The sequence below is a fragment of the Rhea americana genome, unplaced genomic scaffold (genome assembly GCF_003343005.1).
Source record: "Rhea americana isolate MKP2758 unplaced genomic scaffold, rheAme1 scaffold_35, whole genome shotgun sequence".
NCBI lineage: Eukaryota > Metazoa > Chordata > Aves > Rheiformes > Rheidae > Rhea > Rhea americana.
The window spans coordinates 3,680,724-3,702,541 of NW_028186479.1; the positions used below are offsets into that span (position 1 = coordinate 3,680,724).

At 40.8% G+C, this 21,818-nt stretch overlaps 2 protein-coding genes across 4 annotated transcripts in view; one reads left to right on the forward strand and one right to left on the reverse strand.

Annotated features, from left to right (window-relative positions):
• The window catches only part of ABHD5 (abhydrolase domain containing 5, lysophosphatidic acid acyltransferase), a 30,056-nt gene extending 29,951 nt beyond the window's left edge, over window positions 1-105 (reverse strand). The window contains exon 1 of the mRNA XM_085311814.1: window positions 6-105. Coding sequence (XP_085167940.1) covers window positions 6-94 — 89 coding nt within the window. The 5' untranslated portion in view covers window positions 95-105. The remainder of the gene's footprint in view (window positions 1-5) is intronic.
• Window positions 106-20,573: 20,468 nt separating this feature from the next.
• Window positions 20,574-21,818, forward strand: part of ANO10 (anoctamin 10) — a 125,094-nt gene continuing 123,849 nt past the window's right edge. For 2 of the 3 annotated variants that reach the window (XM_085311816.1, XM_085311815.1), the window contains exon 1: window positions 20,574-20,620. In XM_085311816.1, coding sequence (XP_085167942.1) covers window positions 20,600-20,620 — 21 coding nt within the window. In that variant the 5' untranslated portion in view covers window positions 20,574-20,599. Of the gene's footprint in view, window positions 20,621-20,945; window positions 21,084-21,818 lie in introns of those variants that run through there. The other variant, XM_085311817.1, reaches the window with a different exon arrangement.

The following is a 21,818-nucleotide window of genomic DNA, read 5'->3' on the forward strand; positions in this document are numbered from 1 at the left end:
CTCACCCTTCGCTGGGGGCCTCCTCCTCGGCCATGGCGGCGGGAGCGGCCGGCAGCGCGGCGACGGACAGCGCGACCGCGGCGGCACCGGCCATCACGGGGCCCGCCCGCCCGCCGCCTGCGTCATCCCTGCCGCGGCCGCCCACACCATAGAGCGGGGAGGCCGCCGCCGGCTAGAGCGCCCCGCCGCTGGGCGGAGGCAGAGCAGGGAGGCGAGTCCGCGCGCGACGCCGCGGCAACCGCCGCCCTTTGCCCGCGCGCCGCGGCGTGGCCGTTGGTCCGCGCGCCGCGGCGAGGCGGGAGGGGACGGGGACATGGCGGCGGCTGCCTGCCGTAGCGCGTGTGTGTGTGCCCGGTCCCCAGATAAAAGCCCAGGCTAGTAATGAACACGTGTGCCTCTGTGAGGAAGGGCGCGACAGAGGCTTAATGCTCTGCCGCGGCCCCTGAGCCACATCCTCTCTAGAAGCGTCCCTGAGCTGTGCATCTGAAGCCTCCAAGAGAAGGGTGTATGCGTGTCCACTGGATTAATGCATTTCCCACTGCTTCCTCCCTAGTTAGCATACTGCGTAATGGACAGGAGCCTGAAATTCGGAAAACTACCTTGCACACGAAAAGCTCCTTGTCTGCATGCGGTTGACAAGTCATTCGCTCCTTGTCTGCATGCGGTTGACAAGTCATTCGGGAGAGGTGGCAAAACCTAAACCAAGGTCTCCTCCCCTCCGCGAACTGCAATCATTCACATGCTTGTTTAGCAAGGCCCGCAGGGACAGCAGCACTGGATTTTCAGGTTGCTGTTTGTGTTTGATTTTCTATATAAGAAACAAACGATTACCTCTAAATACAGCTTAAATATTATCTGTCCTGAAGACAATTATGAAGTAAACAAGTAAAATGGATATTGTGCTCTCCATTTTCAAGTATTTTGAAAGACATGTACCTACTTTGAAAGAAAGTTTGGCCATAGCTATGGAGAGGAGAATGCTGGAGGAAAGGGATATACTTTGATCTAGGCAGCTTTCAGTCTCATGATACAGGTTGCATTATTACTCAGTTGTGTAAGAACTGCATCCATAGTGATCAAAAAATAAACCTTAAATAAGGCACTAAGATGCACTGAGCGTAAGCAGTGGTGAGACATTTTTAAGTCTTGCATTTCTTCTGAATTTTGCAACTGAGCTGAGGAACTTCAGAAAAGCAGGTGCTATCTTATGGAAGATTGTTTATTTAACTTTCTGAAGTCCTTTGGTAGAATGCAAAATATTAATCTGGTAATCACTGAGATTCTTAGCTAAAATTATTCTGTAATTTTAACAACAGTGATTGTTCAGATTACACAATCTCAGCTAAAGTTTGTTTGGCTGTGTCACAATGGTTTGGCAATCTAACATTTCTCAAGAGAGTTCATTTTTTATTATTTCTCTGAAATGTTTACAGAAAATAAAAATTTCTATGAATGTAGAAGTATATGATCACAGGCAAACATTTGCAGTGATACTCTCTGGAATTTGCAAATAGCCTGAAACAATATCTTTGAATGCTGTGATTCTTTCCTTTTAATTTCAATGGAATAATAAGTTTTAAACATCATAATCAAGATTTAGGCCCTACTCCTGGAACACACAAATGCTTAGATACAGTTATCTCTGTGATTTCAATGCAGTAGTGTTCACAAAAGCACTAATTGGTTACATGCATTTAAGAATGTAAATATGCAAGTAACTTTCTTTTAACAGTCCTTCTTTCTCTAGTACTTTCTTAGTCTTTGATAGAAATAGCTCAGTTTCTTTATACTGGACTTGATTACTGGATAAATTAGTTTATCGAGTAAATACGTGCATGATTAGTTTATCCAGTAATCTGTGCATGAAGAAAACACTCAGATAATGCTGATAGAAGAAAGAGGAATGTCAGTTGGCTGATGCTGCAGTGTAAAAGAATGAAAGACAGCTATATCATAATGAGAAGCAAATAGTTCAGATGAGTTTTCTCATTTTGATATTTCAGAGAAATTTCTGGACACTGAAAATACTATCTCTGAGACTGTAGGGAAAGGATCCCTACCAGTATTTAATCTCTCACTTCAGTAATAAGACTCTATATTGATTTTTAGAGGGACTTTATTGGATTAGCTTAATGCCATTCTCTTTAAAAGAAGTATATTACCCGATGTTGCTATAGGAGCCTGAATTTTATTTCCAGATCCCGTTGTCTAGCATAGATAAGGTTAAAAAAGAAAGACTTTCCCCTCTCACTGTGACAAAATAAGAAGAAATGCCTGCTCACTGTTGTTGTTCTTACAGCTTCCTTTGTTACATTTTTTCAAGACAAACATTTTTTCCCTGATAGCATCAGAAGAAAAAGCAAGTTCCCTTGTCTGGGAAAAGAAGAATGATACAGCTGGCCTCACATATCCTCCTTGTCCTGGACTGAGATAAGGAGTCAATCTCTATGCTAGAGAAAGCCTCCAGGTGACATTACAGAAGTTTGAGTGTCAGAACTATCTTGCTTACTCTGGATTTCAAATAGTAATTTTGAGACCCACTGTGTTAGAGATCAGTGTACAGATAACTAACATTGTTTTTGATGTATTTAAGATTTGGAGTTGTACTATTGCCTATGTCAATATACTTCAAATACACTGAATTTCCATATTATGCATATTACACTTCAAATCCTACTTTTGACCCACAGAAAAAGTAGCCACTTGTCAGCTAGAGGTTGTGACTTAATGAAGCATGAAAAGAGAGCACAAGTATTTATCACCCATACTTTTAATAACAATGTATTTTTTTATAATGACCCATTTAGTATGCTACTTCTCACAAACAGCTTGCTTAAAATCAAAACAAAGAAGACTTGACCTGGCCAAGTGTCTACAGACTCAGGGGACGGGTTTTGTTATGCTTGGTATTTATATGAAAAGAACATCATATACTGTGCCTATTCTGATTTGGAAGCAACTGCTAAGATAGCACTCCAGCTCACAAGCAAAGGGGCTCACACCAGTTGCAGCCTTGCAAGCATGTAGTTAACCACCACAGAGCCTCTGCAGGCCCATTGTTTCTTGCTCCCACAGGTCCTTCTCTGAGTGTCTACCCTACATGTTCTCCATATTTTACTTTGGGCACTGACTTCAGCTGAAGGTTTAAGCCTTGCACCCCAGGTAGCCCAGGTTAAAAAGGAGAACCATTTTATTCTGAGATTTTGCTGTGACTTAGGATAACAAGCAAAATAAAATTGGTCAGTCTCCACAAATAAACCTGTTTATTTGTTGTTTCAGCAACAGGACCCTGAAGCCCTTATAGCCCTTATGAGCTCCTATCCCTGCCTAGCTGTCTCTGCGAGGGCTTGGCATCTCCCATGCTCTTTCAGGAAAGGATCCCAAAATGTGTCACCTGCTTCAGGGCCCAGAGCTGCAGGTGTTGGGGCTAGCTATGGATGAGCCTGAAGGGAAACCCAAACAGCTGCTGGAGGATGTCTCTCTCTCCAGGACATACAGATGAGAAAGTCTGCTCAGAGCCCTGTTGTCCAAGTCTCTGTGTGAAGACCTCTTGGTCTTGCTTAGATGGGGAGGAATCCTGACATCAGTTGAGCCTCTGCTGCCTGGTTACAGGCCTAAGTAGTATGGCAGTTTGGCAGCTGTTTGTGTCAGCCTTGGATAAGTCCATGGAAAAAGGAAAAGCAATAACCATGTCAGTCTGGTAGAGTCCAGAGCTTTAAATTACTGGGCACTTTTAGATCCCAATGGTCTACAGAGTTCCTGCAGCCCACAGGCAGTGTTTCCTTTTTTCTTCTTACTGCTTTGCAGACTAAGTAGCAGGAACACTGCTGGGAGAAGATGACATGATAATGCAGCACATGGGTTATAGGTAATGTTCTAGAGAAAGGGAAAGTGACATGGCCTTAGGATGAGCTGTAATGATCTGCCAAAGAATGAAGGTTGAATACAAACAAGCACTGGGGAGTGACGAGGGGAAAAGCCACGTGCCTCTGCTATGTGAGAAGCAACCGGCTAATGGAGCCTCCTTACTGCATGCTTTTCTTGTCTGATTGGAATGATGGAAGGGTTTTCCTGCTGCATCAGTGCTTTCTTGCAAATTGGAGTGGAAGTTTGAGACCAGTGGCAGCATGCTGGTTATGTTCCTAGTGTGACTGCTCTATATTATCCTGTTCAGTGTGTATCCAGCCATAATGAAGTATGGAAGTCTTGAACAACCTGGAGGTCCACCTTCATATGAATTTTGCCAGCATCTCCCACCTAACATGTCTCTGTCTCTAATGAGCATGAGCAGGCTGTTCCTACAGATACCCAAAGCCCTGGAAGCTCTAAGTGGTAGAGTGGGAGTCCCTCTCTCACACAAGGCTAGTGTTCTGCAATGGTCACTGTGTCTGAAGCCTATCCTGCATGGAGAAACAATCTGTCTCAGCCTCTTGTCCCTTCATCTTCCTGCTTTGCAGGAGAGCAGGCTGCCTGGTAACCCTTCTAAGACGTGTCTGATCCTCCCATGAGAGCAGATTATCCGTGGACTGAGAAACCTTCCAGACTGTGGTCAGGACAGTGAGGGGACACTACTTGGGATGGATGGTTGGGGCTAACAAGTGTCTTTATAAGCTTGGTGCTTGAACAAAAGAGGAGTATCTGAAAAAAGAAGATTGAAGATCATGCTGGCTACTTCAGGGTCATGTCATGTCATGTACACAAAGTAAATAGCAATCTTGACTGAGCTGTTGTTTACAAAATCAGAGTATGTTCACATTCATAGCATTATTTTGAAACAGTGCCCACAGCAGTTGCAGTAGGAAGTTGTGTAACCATGCACAAGAGTCAGCTGTGGGGACTCCAAAAGAAGTCAAAGTGCTCCAAGAAGCTATGTCTTCATTGACTAGCAGCAGCTGAGGCCTTGACATGCTGTGTTGCTAGCCAGAACTTCCATCTTGTCATACTTAGCTATTACAGAGCACATGACTCAGATGTGATTAACCTGAAATTCCCCCTTGATACTGGAGTGGCTGGAAAGAGACAAGATCTCATGTTTCCAGGTGGATGGAAGGGTATTCCCACTGAGTACTGAGTCCGCCGGGGTCACATGTGCAGGCTGCCAGAGCCAGGGCTGATGGTACATACAGCTGCATCTGACTGTGTGTGTCACCTAAGCACAGTCCCCTGTGCCACCACCTTCTGTTTTCTTTTACTGAGCTGTGAATATGAACACCCACCTGAACACACAAGCTGGCGATGTGAGCCTTCCATGGTTTCTGATCAGGAGCACATATTAGCAAGGAGGCTATTCCATTGCTGATTATAAACAATAAAAAGTAACTAGCTGAAGAGGTCAGGGTGGACATTAGATGAACCTTTCCATGAAATAGTAGGGCTGGTGATCTGCACAACCGAAACGAGGAGTAGGATCAAAATAAAACCCATGAAATTGAAGAAGAGAAACTTCAATGAACTTGGAGAAATGGAAGGTAGGAGTCTTTGGGAGGCTTATCTAACAGAAAAAATAAAGGAAAAAAAGTGAATTCATGAGAGCTGCCAGTTCTTTAAAGGAATGCTCTTAAGGGCATAAACACAGATTTCCACAGGTTTCCATTGTGAAAGACAGTCACCAAGTGTAGTTAAAAAACCAGCTTGGCTAAAATGCTCAAACCCAAGGAAGAAACATAAAGGGAAGGAGAAAGTAAGTTAGAATAGTGAGCTTCAGAATAAGTGTATAACACAAGCATGTAAGAACACAATCAAAAAGACACAGACATAAAAGGAAATGCAACTACTAATGCAACTAAAGAAAATAACAAATCACTCTAGAAGCCACAGTAATTTAAGATAGAAAGGGTTATCTAACTGTTGAGTGAGAAAATGAAAGGATATCAGGAAGACAGTGCCTTGTAGGCTTCACTAAAAAGATCAGCAAGATCAGAAAACTTATGCATCGGGGTTTTTAGGGTAGAATTTTAGCCTCAGTTAAGGGTAGAGTATTTAAGTCACATATTTTCACATTGATCTCACATCTCTAACTTCATCCTAGGGTATTTAAAGATTTTGCTGACAGAATGTTAGTGTCATTAAAAAGTTTCTTTGAGATGGATTATAGGGGAGATACAGGGAGGCTGTGGAGAGACAAGTATGGTGGAGAGGAGGTAAGTGAAAAAGAGAAAATGTATGACTTAATCAAATTAATTTCAATTCCTAGAACAATATTGGAACAAATAAAATTATTTGTACCTCATAGAAAAATAACCTAAGGATGAATAAGAGTCAACAAGAAATCACGTCTCAAAATCTGATTACTTTTATGACAGGATGACCTACCTTGTGGACAGAGGAAAGCCCTACATGTGATAGGTCTTGGTTTTCAGGCAAATTTTCATGCGATTCCTACAAGCAAATGTGTTAGAATGGTCTACATTGATTTATAATTTGACACATGTAAAATCTGCTGGAAAACCAGAGTAACAGAGTGGTTCTCTATGAAAATGGAAACGTGTATATGAAGTGGGATTCCACAGATCCAGAATCTGGTGCTAGTCATTAGTGACTTGAAGGATGCTTATAAAAAGGGAAATGCTTATTGAATTCACAGATGCATCAGGCTGCAAAGGAGTAAGTATGTTGGAGGACACAGACAGAATACAGAATTATCTCGACAAATTAGAAATATGAAAAAATGGGAAGCTATTCAACAGAAACAGCTGCAAACCTAGGCAGGAATAATTAGCTGGTGGAGAAAACTGGTTAGGTAGCAGTTCTGTACAATAGTATCTCAGGCTTTGAGTGGTCACAGACTGGTGTGAGTCAACAATGTTTTGTTATTGCACAAATAGATAAGTATCCTGCTGGGATGTATTATGAGGATTATAGTCTGCAAGACTTGGCAAATGATCCTGCTTTGCTCAGCAATTGTGAAGCTGAGTATGGTGTCTAGTTTTGGGTGTTTTATGTCAAGGATGTGAACCACCTGGAGAGTGCCTATATGAGGGCAGCCAGAATGACAAGGAGCCTAGAGGAAATAAACTGATTTTGGATTGGCTAACTTACAAAAGAAAAGACTGACCAGGAGAATGATAACAGCCCACAGACATGTGAAAAATTATTGCTGAGATGAGAAACAATCTGTTTTCTATGTCTGTCATGGGCAAAAATTGCAGCAAGCAGATTTTAGGTTAGACGTTAGGACAAACTAAGATATTAGGGGCATGGTCAGGCTCTGACATTGGAGGTCTTTAAGAACAGACTATGTAAATATACTCCATCAGTTGGAATTGCATGGGTATTGAGGCAGGTAGGCTGAAAAGATGGCTTCCTGAGGATCTTTCAGCCCTATGATCCTGTGGTTGTTAATGTTATTAAGGCCAGCTGTGGCTGCAAAGCGTGTTGGGGTAAGCAGAGGTCCTGCCCACTAGTACAGCCATCTCCCCRTCACATGTTCTGGAGTGCTTGTCACTCCAGTTGATACTAGTTGGAGGGCTTCAGCTGCCTAAAATCCTCCTCCTAATCCTGCTCCCAGTTAATTCACCTATGAAACAACAGTGCAACTTCTCTAGTGTAATCCTGATCTCATCCGAACTCTGTTGGTTGTAAATAAAAACTTGTGCAATGTTTTGGGGTTTTCTTTTTACATTGAGCTACATTTTTTTTTAAACTCAAAGTTCATGTAATACACAATTGGTCAACAATCTCCCAACATCTGCCATGGGTACAGCAGCAGGTAATGTCTTGTGGGTATGTACTTCTTATCTGGTGAGCTCCAAACCTGACAATTTCCAGTTATTACTCTTGAGAAATAATTTCATATTGTAGGTTTTTTTCTTTAAAATATTTGTCATAATTTTCTATATTTGAAATAGAAAATATATTCTTAATATGGCATTAATCAGATTGATAAAAATAACTTATATTATTTTCCAGCCATATTAAATCCTAGTAATTTATGTACACAGTATGTGTAAAGAATAATTAACTTTACTACGGAAACCTATTGCTTTATATAAGTATGTGTCAATAAAATATTGAAAACARTATTTAAAGTTAGTAAGGATATGCATGGTTACAATTTTGTAATTGTTTATTCTTTTGAATGATCCATCATTAGTGGTTATTAAGGCCAAAAAAATATATTTATTATCTGTACTGATTCTAGCTAGTAGAAAATAGTAGTAGTAAGTACTAGTGGAGAGGGAAATACTTCACTCCTTGGCGTTTCGCTGTTTTTAATATAATGATCTTTTTTTTAAGGCAACGTCATGACGAGTAAATGCCTAAACTCAGTTTTAAAACATACTGTTTTTTCCTCTTGTTTTTTAGCCTCTGTTGCTGGCAAGTATCAGCCTTGCAAATTGTTTTAAATTAAGGAACCTAGAGGCAGAGAATCCAGTTATCCCTGTGTTGTGTTTCCAGTTATGAGATATATATGCAAAGCCCTATTTCCCTGGAAAGAGTAAGATTCAAACAAGAGGAGGCAGATTCTTTGCTCACAAATCTTTCTTTTGCCTTTCTCTCAGGGTCATACAAATGCTGCTCTTCTTGCCCTCTCTGTGGCTGGTTTTTCCCTGCTTGCTGGGTACTTAGGACACACAGATACGCACTGTCCTTCCAAACAATACTAAACCTTTGCATTTGCATTCAGACCACAGGACTACCCTTTATACAACATGGCTCAGTTCCTTCCCCAGCTTGTTTTGATTTTAGATAGTGGTTTTTACTCTGCCAGTTATTTATACATGAAGGCAAATTTAGCATGATTAGAAAGTCCACTGTCTTCAGCAGTGCCAAGAGGTCAGAGTCAATGGCTACTCCCAGAGACAGCAAACCTACAGGAAGAAGTCCTGTTCCTAAAAAAAAACCCGTATGTATTTATATAATCTTGGTGTTCCGAATCCAGTGGCGTATAGCAGCGCGTATGCTATGCATTTCCTCTGGATACAAACTTGCTACCACTTCTGAAAGAAAAGCGCTTGTTTCTGCCACTGATATTTCCTGCAAGTCTTCGAGAGAAGGCTCCCATTAGAAATGCTGCGGCACACAGCAACAAAATGGCACAAATGTGGTGCCGAACGAGGCAGGGACCTCTGGTTCACTGCTCCTGCTGAGTCTGGAGCTAAGTGGGAGGAAAGGATGAGCGACCCTGTWACAGAGGCAGGCATTTGCTTTTGTGGATGTCAAGGGTCTCCTGGCCCCAACCGAGCCCCAAATTCAGCTATCCAGCAGCTATCACCTGTCATAGCTGCATGATCTGCATCTAAGGTTGGAAAGGTGATCCAGGCTTACTGTGTGCATAGGAGTTCAGTGCTTGTCCAGAGGTGGGCAAACATGAAGTTCAACACTAGAAAAAACAGCTCCTGTGAATGACAGAATTGGTGCCTCTGAGGAGGTCACAGAAATTCCAGTGTTAGAACAAATACCATCCATGATTGTTCAAAAATCTATCAGGGCATGGAATTTATGAACCTGAATAAAAATCTCTCAAGAGATGGGCAAAATACCATTTTCCTAGCTGGCTGTGAAGCAGAATCATACTGGGTGCAGTGTTAGCACATCTGTGCCTCAGTTAGCTGTCACTCACACCTCAAATTAAGCTCCTTGGTGAACAAGTTCTGCAGCTGCACTGACTAGCTGTGGCCACACCTTTTCATTAAATCAAAGGTATGATTCTGCATGATCCAGGAGAGTTCTGTAATTGACCTAATTAGAATCCAAAGCAAGTCCTAACGGCTGCTGGTAGGACCCTATCATCTCAGGGAAAGTTTTGCCATTGCACTTTTGTACCAACCTCTTAAAACATTCTGACTTCCATCTGCACGTGTGCAGATGCAACCAGCTTGAATTCTTATCAAACTTGTAGAATAAAGCTGATCAAAACTAAAATATTGGGAAAAAATCTGTTTTATTTTATGTTTCATACAAATTTAACTTCATTGTCATGGAATTTCTTTTCAGTTTCACTGCTGTGAGTGAGAGCAGAGTTTTTGTCTCTAACGTCTTTCAGCTTCATAAGATACTCTGATGAGGAATCTATTAATTTTTTTCTATTTTTCATGATGTTGAAGTAATTTCACTAACCCTTCTTTATCTTTGCTGCTGAATATACATTTGATTACTAAATTTAGTGCTTCTCTTCACATGACCTATTTCTTTTGAATCTTAATGTTGTTGCTTGGATACGGTTTCCTCTTCTAAGTGAGGTGCTKGGTTTCATCTTGCATTCTTCTGTGCTTTGGGCAATACAAATGGATTGTTACTGAATATTTTTTCAGCTTCTTTAACATATTTAGTTTGTCTGACACCTTTGTTTCAGTAGAGCTTTGTCTTCGCAGATCTGAACTAGTATYGTTTCTGCGGTTGTATATATAGTATAACCTGTATAGACTAGCTAGCTATTCTTGCTTGTCGTTATAATCAGTTACAAAAAATTACACTGTTATGCCAAAAATGGCCAACCCCTAAATAACTTATAGGAATACTAATATTTATACATASATAAATAGATATTTAATTTTCTTTTAGAATGTGGATTCATCTTTTTGTTTAGTCCTTGACTAGTAAAAGTAGATAACAGAAATTAAAGCATTTTAATTTTTGCTGAGGCAAATTATTCTTGCATGCAGTTTTGCTGATACCAATATGGAAAAGGTATAGCAGAACAAGAAAAAACTGAAGGAAGGACAACAGCTAAAGAATAGCTATGATATGTAGAGAAGGTAAATAGGCTAGAATTCTTGACCCTGGAAGAGCAATGACTGAGAGCAGCTCAAGAGAAATCTTTAAAATAATGGATGGCATGGAAAGTGAAACAAGGAACAATCATTCACTTTTGCTCACAATAAAAGAAYTAGGAACATCCTGTGAATCATATAACACATGTAAAACAATCAGAAAGAAGTATGTTTTCATGTGACACAAGTTGTGGAACATGACAGTGTATGGAGACTGAAGAGCCAATACTACAAAAAGGGAGTAAGTAGGGTAATGAATGGAAGATGTCTGTTGGTGACCTTTGAAGAGAGTGGCCAGATGCAACCCCCAGCTCAAGAAATCCTTAAATCACTGATTGTTGGAAGCTGGAAAAATGTACAACAGGAAGGATTGGGGTATCACTAGATTTTTATATTTTTGTGGGGGTTGTATTGAAAACAGTTCTTTAGTGTGAGGGTGGTTGAACATTGGAACAAGTTGTCCAGAGAGGTGGTGCTRTATCCTTGGAGTGATTCAAAATCAGACTGGACAYGGTCCTGAGCAACCTGTTCTAGCTGACCCTGCTTCATCAGGGGAGTTGGACAAGGTGATCTTCAGAGGTCCCGACTAACCCCAACTATTCTGTGATTCTGTGATTCTGTATTTTGATTTACATCATGTGCTATCTAGCCTATGCTACTGCATCTTCATTGCTACTTACAACTGTGCTAACTACATTAAGGATATCACATGTATGCCTCTCTATGTTACACTTACATCTTCATTTTCTTGTGTAGGGTTTTGGGTATGTAGAGCAATTCTGAGAAGAAAGAAAACTTTTAAGGTTTACTTGTCAAAACATTCCATATACTGGTATGTAGCTAAGTAACTGACGTGAGCATTTAATACTGAGAATGTTCTTTGTAGGTGGGCCAAAAGCTTTATTATAATTTGTATGGTAGTGAAATAATACRTTCTTTACCATCAAGGAGTTAGAGTTTTGTGAAGAGAGCAGTAATTGACAGTGACATGTTTTGGAAGCATATGCCTGAAATGAATTACGTACCTGGACATTCTATTTATTAAGAGTCTTATCAAAAGGGACTTGCATGAAGAAATTATTGTATGCTGTGTGAAAGAAAATTAATACATATACTTGTTAACAGAAAAAATGAGAATCATACATATGACCCCATTCTTGATGAGTAACTTCCTGCATAAAAAAGAAGCCTTTTTTTTAGGCTGGTGCAGAACACTGTTTTCTCAAGGAAAARGGATAAAATGCCCACCAAACTAGAGAATCAAAAAGATTTAAAAAAATGAATTTCTAGTACATATTTACAAATGCTTAACTTTGCTTCACTTGTATACTTGGACCATCATCCTTACAATGCTATAATTAGCAGCTATGTGTTAATGTATTGGAAACTGACATGACCTCTAAAACCAGGAGTTCAACTGAGCTGCCTAAACACAGGTGTCAACTACTATTTTAGTTGCTGTGTGATATCTCTCCTGGCCTCCAGCTGCTGCTTCAGAAAGCTGCAGGTCTATCATCAGTCTTTTGTTGCATCTGTCAGTCCTCTGCAGATGTCTCTGATACACAAGGGTTTGTCAAGTGGCACAAGGTGATCTCTATGAATGGCAGCTGAAAGGTCACCTGGGAAGTTCTTGCTGACAATCCATAGCGCTGTACTTTCAAGAGCAGAAGAGTGGAGGAACCTCATCTGGAGAACCAGTTCCTCACCTAGATGTGTCAGAGGTGTAAGGCATAGCCCCCAAAAGATATGTTTATACTCTAGCTACATGAATTGGACTCATTGGAGTCAATACAAGTGAATTACATTTAAAAAATCAGGTATATATGTGTTTGCAAGAGCAGATTCTACATTGTGTATCTTCCAAATGTTATCCAGGTACATCTATTTGATTAAATATTTGCTTGACTTGGGTTTTAAATATAGAAGAAACTTTAAGAAAGGTCAATTAGATATTAATGGATTTTTTTCCTGATCTTTTTAGGGACTGTAATTTCTTTACCATTTTCTCATTTTTAAAATAAATTTGGATGCTGCTGAGATTGTGCTGTACCAAATGTATGTATACATTTAGTATAGCAAATAAATGTATATGACATCTGAAATAAAAAGTATTTTGGTAAACTATTTTTATCATCCATTCTGCACCTCAGAGAGTTGAATATTGACATATAGTGAATAAATCAACAATTAAATGTAACTATCCCATGACAAATAATTGGAAAAGATTAACAAAACAGCCAGTACAGACCTAGGTACAAAATCCAGGAAGATGTTAATATCTAGAATAATCTGCAAAAACTCCATCAATACAAAAATCATTCTTTTGATAYTGGCTTTCATTATTATTTCTAATTTATTCTGTGGCCACACCTAGGGCTCAACCAGTCCARTAGTTCTTTGAGGTAAGCGCTATATGTATTTACAGCACAAAATGCCTTTCACTTCTGAATCTTAAAGTCCTCTTCAAAAATGTCAGATGAAAAAGGAATGTGTGTCTGATACGTTGCTGATTACTTTRTTAATGATGAAGGAAGAAAATGATGTACCTGATAACTCAGTATCACTTCTTATGAACAGTTGTCTAAGCAAGGGATATGGAGAACCTAAGTATATTTACAACATGACTCTCTTCTGGCTAGACGATGCTGATATCTATGCTTTTGCAGCATACTCTGTCAGTGTTGCCAACTGGATCATTACTTGTAGTGAAAGGTACTGCAATTACATCATCTAATATTGTCATTACTCATCCTAGCATTACCATTTCCCAATCCTCCTAATTTTAAGAAATATTTGACAGTCCAGAATGTTTTAGGTTAGGATATCTAAAACCTAGATTAATGTGGGTTTCAAACTACTCTGGATGGATAAAACTTTGCAGCTACATAAATTCTCAGTAGTTTTAAAGTACACAACCTTATTAAGCAGGAACAGGCCTAGAATAGTCTGTTGTACGAGTTGTTGCACAGACTCGCATTTCCAGCACGTTCAACCTATCTGGCATGTGGAAAACCATCTTGCTAAATATGCTTGTTATATGCCACTAACAAAAGGTTATTTCCTTTCAGCCCTAGCCACCAGCCATTTGTAAATGCTTGAAGGAGAGTCTCTACCGTGTACGTTACTCCTGCTCTTACACTGATATGTCTGCTTGTGGGCACATGAATCCATCTTACTTCAGTGATAGGTAGGATTTTAGTTTAGACAAGCTGGCTCGGCTGGACACCAGACCAACCCTGCTTGCTGCTCTCACTTGGGTTATTAAGCTGCCAGCTTTGGAGTGACAGCACAAATGAAATCTTTTCAGCGCTGATAGTTGCCCAAGTACTTCCCAGCATTCCCATTGTGTGCAGAAGAGCAGACAAGTTYTCCTACTTTTAAGTGGGAAAGACTCATGGCAATTGCTGCAGGTTTGGATTTAGTGAAGAAAACAATGGATGATTTAACCCTCCTAAGCCTCAGCATTAGCCTCTGTCTCCTAGCTCCCTACTGTAGTACCAGGAACTAGCGCTATTTGTATAGCGCTGTGGTAGCTCTCTGATTGTTTAGTCCCATGTGCCTGGAAAGAAGCTGCGACTTTCTCTAACAGCCAAGAAATGTACGCCTCCCTGCCTTTACTGCTGGTCAACCCCAGTATAACCCCCCCAGAGGTCATAAAGAGATGTGTGCCTCCAATGCGTGGCTTGACACAGGTGAGAGACGCCTCCCTCCGTCTTGTTCATGCAAAGCCTCCATCTGTTCCTACACTGCAATAATAGATAGGGGATTATGTTCCCAGGAGAGCTAGCGCCTCACACACAGTGCTAGTGAAACCACTGTGACTCACATACGGCTTTAAATACCCCCACTCGCACCCAGGCTGTACCTGGACACTGGTCACTCTCACTAATTCTAAAGTGAACACAGACTCTTGGTTGTATAACCTAAAACCAAAATACTGTGTTTTTTTTTTTTTTTTTTCTAAAAAAGAACGAAAGAAAACCCAAGCAAAACTTTCATTCTGTGCTTTGGTTTCAGTACATGCCTTCGGATCCCTTAGGAAAAAGATTTTTAAGGGCAATATTAATTGTTAATCTTTTCATGACTTTCACTTGACTTGACATTTGATTTTAAGAATAGAGAATCCTTTTTTAATTTAATTTTTTGCTTGGCTAATTTCAGTATAGTACTAGCAAGAAGGAGCAGTTCCTTCTGTGACTCAAAATCGGGCAAATAATATATTCTTCCTCTGTTCTATTTTGACAAACACTAGATATCTGCTTCAGAAGAAACTAAGTGAGAAGACAAACAGGATTCCTGTCTTTTATCACATTGCTTTTCTAACTGCGGACTGAAGATGATTTTCACTAGGATAAAGATTTTTTAAAATTAGGTTTGATACATCTGAGTGTGCTCCAAATCAGATTATAGAATTATATACTACAGAAATAAAAGACAATTTCAAAGATAAGATCAGGGATTTTCTGTGCAGGCTGCTAACACTAAATTTTAAGAGGACCACTTGATATTATTAAAGATTAATGTACTAGTGCCTAATAAATTAGGTTTTATAGAAAACTTTTTTAAAATTACAAATATTATGTCTTTCATATTTCTGAATGTATTGCCACAGCAGACAGGTTAGATTAAATATTTTTTCAGTTTCACTAAAAAYGCCTAGATTAGGCTTTATTTATTATTTTATTTTATTTATTATTTTTATTATTATTTTGTTTAGGGAATTCAAACCAGGAATTCACAGACTATACCATGTATCCCTATTACCCATATTCAGAATATTTGATGATAGTACTGCGACCCATGTGGACTCAAATGGTAAAAAATAGTACCAGACTTTGGATTCAAGAAGAACTAGCTAGATACCAAATGTATACGATGAACTAGATCAATATATGCAGTCTTTTAGCAATAATAACATACACACAGCTCCTTGTTCTGTCAGTGCGTTGCTTGCCAGCCCTGCGGAGAGATCATAAGCAAAAGAATGTCTCTTTTGACTCATTCAATTTTACTTTATCAATCAGTGCTACTTTATGGATTGATTTGCAATGCTTCACTGGTTGTTTCAGATGGTACTACTTTCATTAGCTTAATATTTTGTTCTTCGTGTTGTTGGTTTTTAAGGGAACAAGTTGCATAATTTTGCAAAGTCCAGTGATCACAATTATGTTTTGTTAGAAAAGTGAAGAATGATTTATTCAAGAGTTGCATTTTTTAATTTCTGTTTTGGAATCTTGGACAAATAAATGCCCGAATGTGTACAGCAGTTGGGGGTCATCTGAAAATGAAGAAGGGAAAGCTATGCTTCTAAGTATGTAGATACAGTGTGTAAAATAGACTGATACTGATTACAATGGCAGGGTTGAGTCCTCAGAAATAGCAATTAATGGAAATAGGGTATCTATAGTTTAATAGATTTAACTACTTTCATCATTTTCCAAGCAATAGTGATAACAGTTGAATGAAGCAGTAAATGAATAATAAATGTCATGTTAGTGGCATTAAGCATATAAAGAAATTATATACTTGCAAATGTATAAAACAGCACAACAGTGTATATTATATGAAAGTGAAACAGAACTCAGTCTTTAGATTTAAAGCTGTTGGACAGCTGTCAAATTTATGATTATTTGGCCAGTATGCCAAACATACTGGCAGTATGCCAGTGCTACATCCTTGTCTAACTGAATAAACCAATATATTTCCCTAGAGAAATCAATTTATGACAGCTTGAAGAATCAGCTATAAAAACTTATACAACTCATCTTTTTTTGTAGAAAACAGCTCCATAAAAGCCCAATTCCCAAATTATCCTTCAATTTACTTAAAAGTTTTTTAAAAAGAGACTAAAATAGACCTGATACAGTGAAGATAGAGTATCAGCATTTTATATAGGTACTTCCATGAAGTTGCCTATAAGAATGTATGAAAAGTTTCATGAAGCACAGTGAAAGCCACAATGTGCACTGCCGGCCTAGTTTGGAATGGCTGACAGTACTCTGGCTGCTCACTGATTGTAGTTTATCTTAAAACATTGTACTGTGGTTGTTAGCAACTGAACACATTCAAGCACAAGGGAGAGAAGACAGTTTGGATCATTAACTTCCATTCCCAATCATAATTCAGAGCCCTCAGAATAGGACCACAAGGGAATAATTCATTATTTCATTATCTTTGGAGAGTGTTACTGTGAAAATAATTGCTGGAAAGTTTTTTACTGAACACTAACTTCCTGAACTTGCCTCTCCTAAACCTTGGTTAAGTTCTTTCCCTTTTAATCAATACTCATCAGCCTAGTTAAAAGTTAACATGATTTTCTGTTGTCAGTTCCTAAATCCAGGCAGAGATATTGCTAAAAGAGCTCTTTGAAAAATATATTCTATTGAAATGCTCCATCAGATGGAGCAGTACCACTGTGAGGCATAGCCCAAGTCATAACAGGGTCCAATATATGTATTTTCTTAAAATGCATCAGGTTCTGCTATCTAATAACTGATAGTAATTAACCAATTGTCTAAACAGTATTGTTTCTAACCAATGACTAACAAATAAATCAAGGATGACCTGCCCAGGTTGAATCAACATTGGATCTTGATGACTTTTAATTCACTTCCTTTGAATTAATGTATAAATCAAGACTAACACATTATGCAGATGTTTTACCTGCTCCTTCTGGTTATTAGTCGGAGAGTGCTTTCTCTCTCCTCTTCCAGGCTTAGCCAGGTTTGTCCCCTTTTCAGGCTGTTTCCATTTTGCTTGATGAAAGGCAGGTTCTTTTTGCTCATTGCTTTCTGCTGACAACCTAGTTTGGGTTGTTGGGGTAAAACTAGATTTTTCTGATTAGCTAGACCCACTGGGAAATGAAAGAGAAGTAGCTTCCTTGTACCTTGCAGATTATAACTGATGAGCTTCATTGCTCAGTGTTAATGAAACAAAACTTCCATGCTTCGACCGCAAGCAATGCCTGACATATTTATGCAGAAATTCCTGGAAAGAATTAAAATTATGTCAAATATGACTGGAAAAATAATCTCCCCTTGATTTTCAAGAAGAGTAAACACATTTTAGTAGTGATTACTACACTATTGGAGACCCTGTATAATTTACCTAAAACCACAATTGCACACGTGTAAATGTTAGTCCAACAAATACATTAATTTTAACTTAATTACAAAAAAAAAAAAAAAAAAAAAAAGTAGTTACCATGTTAATCTTAAACTTTGTGTCCCATAATCCATTTTACACTCAAATCGATGTGGCAGTAGCTTGTGAATGGAACAGCATATTTTCCTGTCAGCTTCTTTCCTGTCAGCTTCTTCTTACCTTTAAGGTAAAATGTTACAATATGCCTCAACACCTGGGTAATGGTAAATCTTAACAGAATAATTAATTTATCTGTGATCTCAGATAAGAGTCAGGATTGATCTCATTTATGTGACTATATTGTCATACCACATGTATGTCTACATGTATTTGAAATACAAGGTTCAGTGTATAGAAAGGCACTTATCTTGTGCCAGCTCTTACTCTTACCTAGCCTCTCTTTGGGCTGTGTTAAACCACTAAAATGGGACAAAGCAACACAAATCATAAAGGGGTAGTGTGCAGCTGGTAAATTGAATGGGCTCAGGGTGAGTAAGATCTGGTGAGTTGCAGAGTTGATGCAAGTATAGGGCAGAGTCATATTGCTGGCAACAAGGGCAAAGGGAAATGGGGATGTTGGAGTGTGAGTGAGATCTCACTGCTCTTTTAGTGAGCTGCTGGATGGGCTCAGCTTCCACCTGAACTATACTCAAAATGTGAGCATAGTTTCAACCAGTTATAAAAGACAATTGGCAATTAATAGTCCAGTGGAAGGATGGTCAACCCTAGAATAAAAAATCCTCTGCTCGGGAAATCTGGATAGATTATTTTTGCCTCTTTTTTTCTTAATCTTAAAATTAACTAACTCTCCTAATWAAACAGTTTAGTTACTACAATACTGTGCTTGCACAAAATGATTTACTCTGTGCCATCATAGTCAGACTGCTTCCATGGTCTATGCCAGCTCTAGTATCTCTGATTACTCGGTAGACACCCGCCATCTACTTATGAATCCTGTTTTCCTTTTGTGAACATGGGATTATATACTAACCTTTTACAGAGTAATTGAGAGTGTGACAGTAAGAATTCATAGCACAGCAAGAATATGACATCTAGTGGACAGACTATATTTGCAAAAGGTGACAGAATTGTCAAGGAATATTGGCATTAAATGACCTACCAAGTTTAACAATTAATTTACCACCAGTGAAGACACTGATCTTGAATGATTCTATGCACAGAGTCGGGTAATAAAATAATGGAAACTCCCATCTGGAGGCTCAGAAGTGAAAAAAGATGTCAGAAATTGCTTTGAAAGGAGTTTTTTGTTAAGCAGCGGCAGAATGAAGATGTCAGGCCAACATGGCCAGAGGGCTCCTGAAAGATCAGGACCAAAGCCTGTGAAGAAACTGAGGATACTGAGGAGATGCACTAGAACTGGAGACTTCCCACACGCAAAACTCAAGAAAGTGTGCTTTAAAAAACAATTTTATTTAGTTTATGTTTCTCTTATTGTTACAGTATTTCTGCAGGAAGTCAGAGTTTTCACAACTAGAGATACTCAGTGATTAATAATCTATCTTATGGTTAGGCAACTGGGAGCTGGACAAGACTGAAACAAAGGTTTATAAGTCTGACTAATAAATCCTATCTAAACTATCTGATGCAGAATCGCTTGCTTTCCCCCAATGCAATTTCAGATCCCCACATTTCTCCATCTATCTGGGATGTTCTAGTCCTTCAGTGGGTGTTATAAAACAGAAAAATTAATCACCAGAAATTATGATATTTTATCCTACTACAAACTATACCTTTTCACTGTAATCTTTTTTTAAATCTGTACATATTTTGAAATATGCTGAAAAGTACATGTTAACCACAGTCAGATGCTAGAGGAAGGGTAAAGCTTACCCCTCTGGCCGCTCTATGTGGTGTGCTGGCTCTAGATACTGGCTCCAAGGAGAGCAGAAGACTGGGGGCTTTTTCTGTGGCTGTCAGTTCTAGCAACTTAAGTCAAATGAAGTCGACTCATGTCCCACTGGTTAGACCCATTTTTGTGTTAGACTCATTTTACCCGATATACCTTTATAAAACTACTCTTAGTAGTTCAGAGCCATTCACCCTGTTAGGTGGTGCAGAGAGCTCCTACTCGGCATAAACCAGAAAGGTAAACACAGTGCTACTTCAAGCCAGTGCTTTTCAAAACTGTTGAAGACAATTTTGGGAATCATTCTAGATCTGTACGTACCATACAAATCTGTAGATGAAATTTGTGAGAGGTACTGGAGCCTACTATTTTCCAATAATTATATTAATTTATATATAGCAAAAAACATCTTGGTATCAAAACGCAAGAAATGTGCTCTTTTGGATGTAGAAATTATTAGAATTAGTCTAGCATCTACTTCTGTGAATAATCTTGCTGCAGGGCAGAGTTTTTAGGATTGGGCTCCAGAATAAAATTTGGCCTAACAGAGGGCACCGCAGGAAGGGATAGGTGCCGAAAAGGAGGGCAAAGCGAGACTTCACGGTCCGTGAGAGGGGGCTAACGCCAGCGCTGAGACAGCTCGGAGGCACACGGCCCCGTTCCGCCCCCGCCGCCTCACGCGCACTCCAACGGACGACCCCTCGCGCGCAGCCGCGTAGGCACGGCGGCAAAACGCGGAGGGAGGGGGGGGGTGTAGAGGGGGGAACCCCCCGGCTCCAGCCAATGAGAGGACGCGCGAGACCGCGCGCGCTGGTGGGCGGGGACGCGTAGCGCCCCTCCTGCCAACGGCCGCAGCCCGCCTCCGCCCGCCCCGTGGATGTGGCGCCGGGAGGCCGCGGTGAGTGGGGAGGGGGCGGAAGGGCAGGGCGGGCTGGGGGAGGCCCTCGCTGCCTGCGCCGCCGGCGCCGAGGGAGGAGCTGCCTCCCGCCCACCACGGCGTCCCCGCGGGGCTCGGGGGGGTGGGGGGCGGGGAGGACGCCGGGCCTGGGGGGAGCCGGCCGGGGGGGCTTCTCCGCCCGCCGCAGCGGCTGACGGCGCTGCGCGGTCGGGCGGGGCTCGCGCGCGTGCCCCCCCCCCCCCGCAGCCCCCCGGCTCGGCTCGTGGCCCTCCGTGACGGGGGCCGCGCGGCCGCCCCCCGGCGTGGGGGTGGGGCGCGGCGGCCGCGGGCGGCGGGAGCAGCCGGGCCGCGGTGAGTCACCGGCCTGCGGCTGCGAGGGGGCGGAGGCGGGACTGCTCTCCAGCCGCCCGGGCCCTCGGAATAAAACCGAGGGGGCGAAGAAAGCCGCAGTCTTGGCCTCAAGGTGGGCACAGTGCGGCTTGGGGGGTGAGGCGCGGTGCTGAAGAAGCTGCCGCTTCTTGCTGTCTGCCACCCTTGGCTTACGACAGGGTGGCAGGGACTTCGTGCGGGCTGGTACCTCGGCGGCGTTTCCCTGKGCAGCCACCTGCACAAGCCGCTGCCTTGGGAGGAGGCTTCGCCTCCCTTGTGCTCCTCTTCTGTACCCCCTCCCAGTGCTGGGAAGGTGCTCTGGCGTCGCAGACATGGCTGGGCTCCAAACTATTCTCTGACTGGAGAGCTGAAGCAAAAGGGGAAAAAAAAAAAGGCACTTTGTCTCTGTTTCCCATATTTCTAGATCTGTGATAAGTCATGTTGTGCTGAAGCTTGAGCAGAAAATGCCCAGTTACATATCCTTCTGTGTGTGCTAGATACTACATGTTTTTAATCAAACTAGTTTGTGGTATCTGAATTTACGAAGACAAGTTGGTAGACTGCTTCAGCCCTATTTTAGGTTTCGGTATTAACAAGCATAAAAATAATAAACAGCAAATCTTAATCACCACATCAAGCACAGTAGTTCTCAGTAAACAATAGGAGCAAAGTTTCCTGAATAACGTAGTGTTTATACAAACACTGTGCTCAGAAGAGAGGTGTTCTCTAAAGGGATGTTGTTAACTAATAATGTTTAATACTTATGTAGTGCTTTTCATTTTAAAAATTCCTTAGAAGCTGCAGTATGGGGCAGTGTTACCTTTCTTTT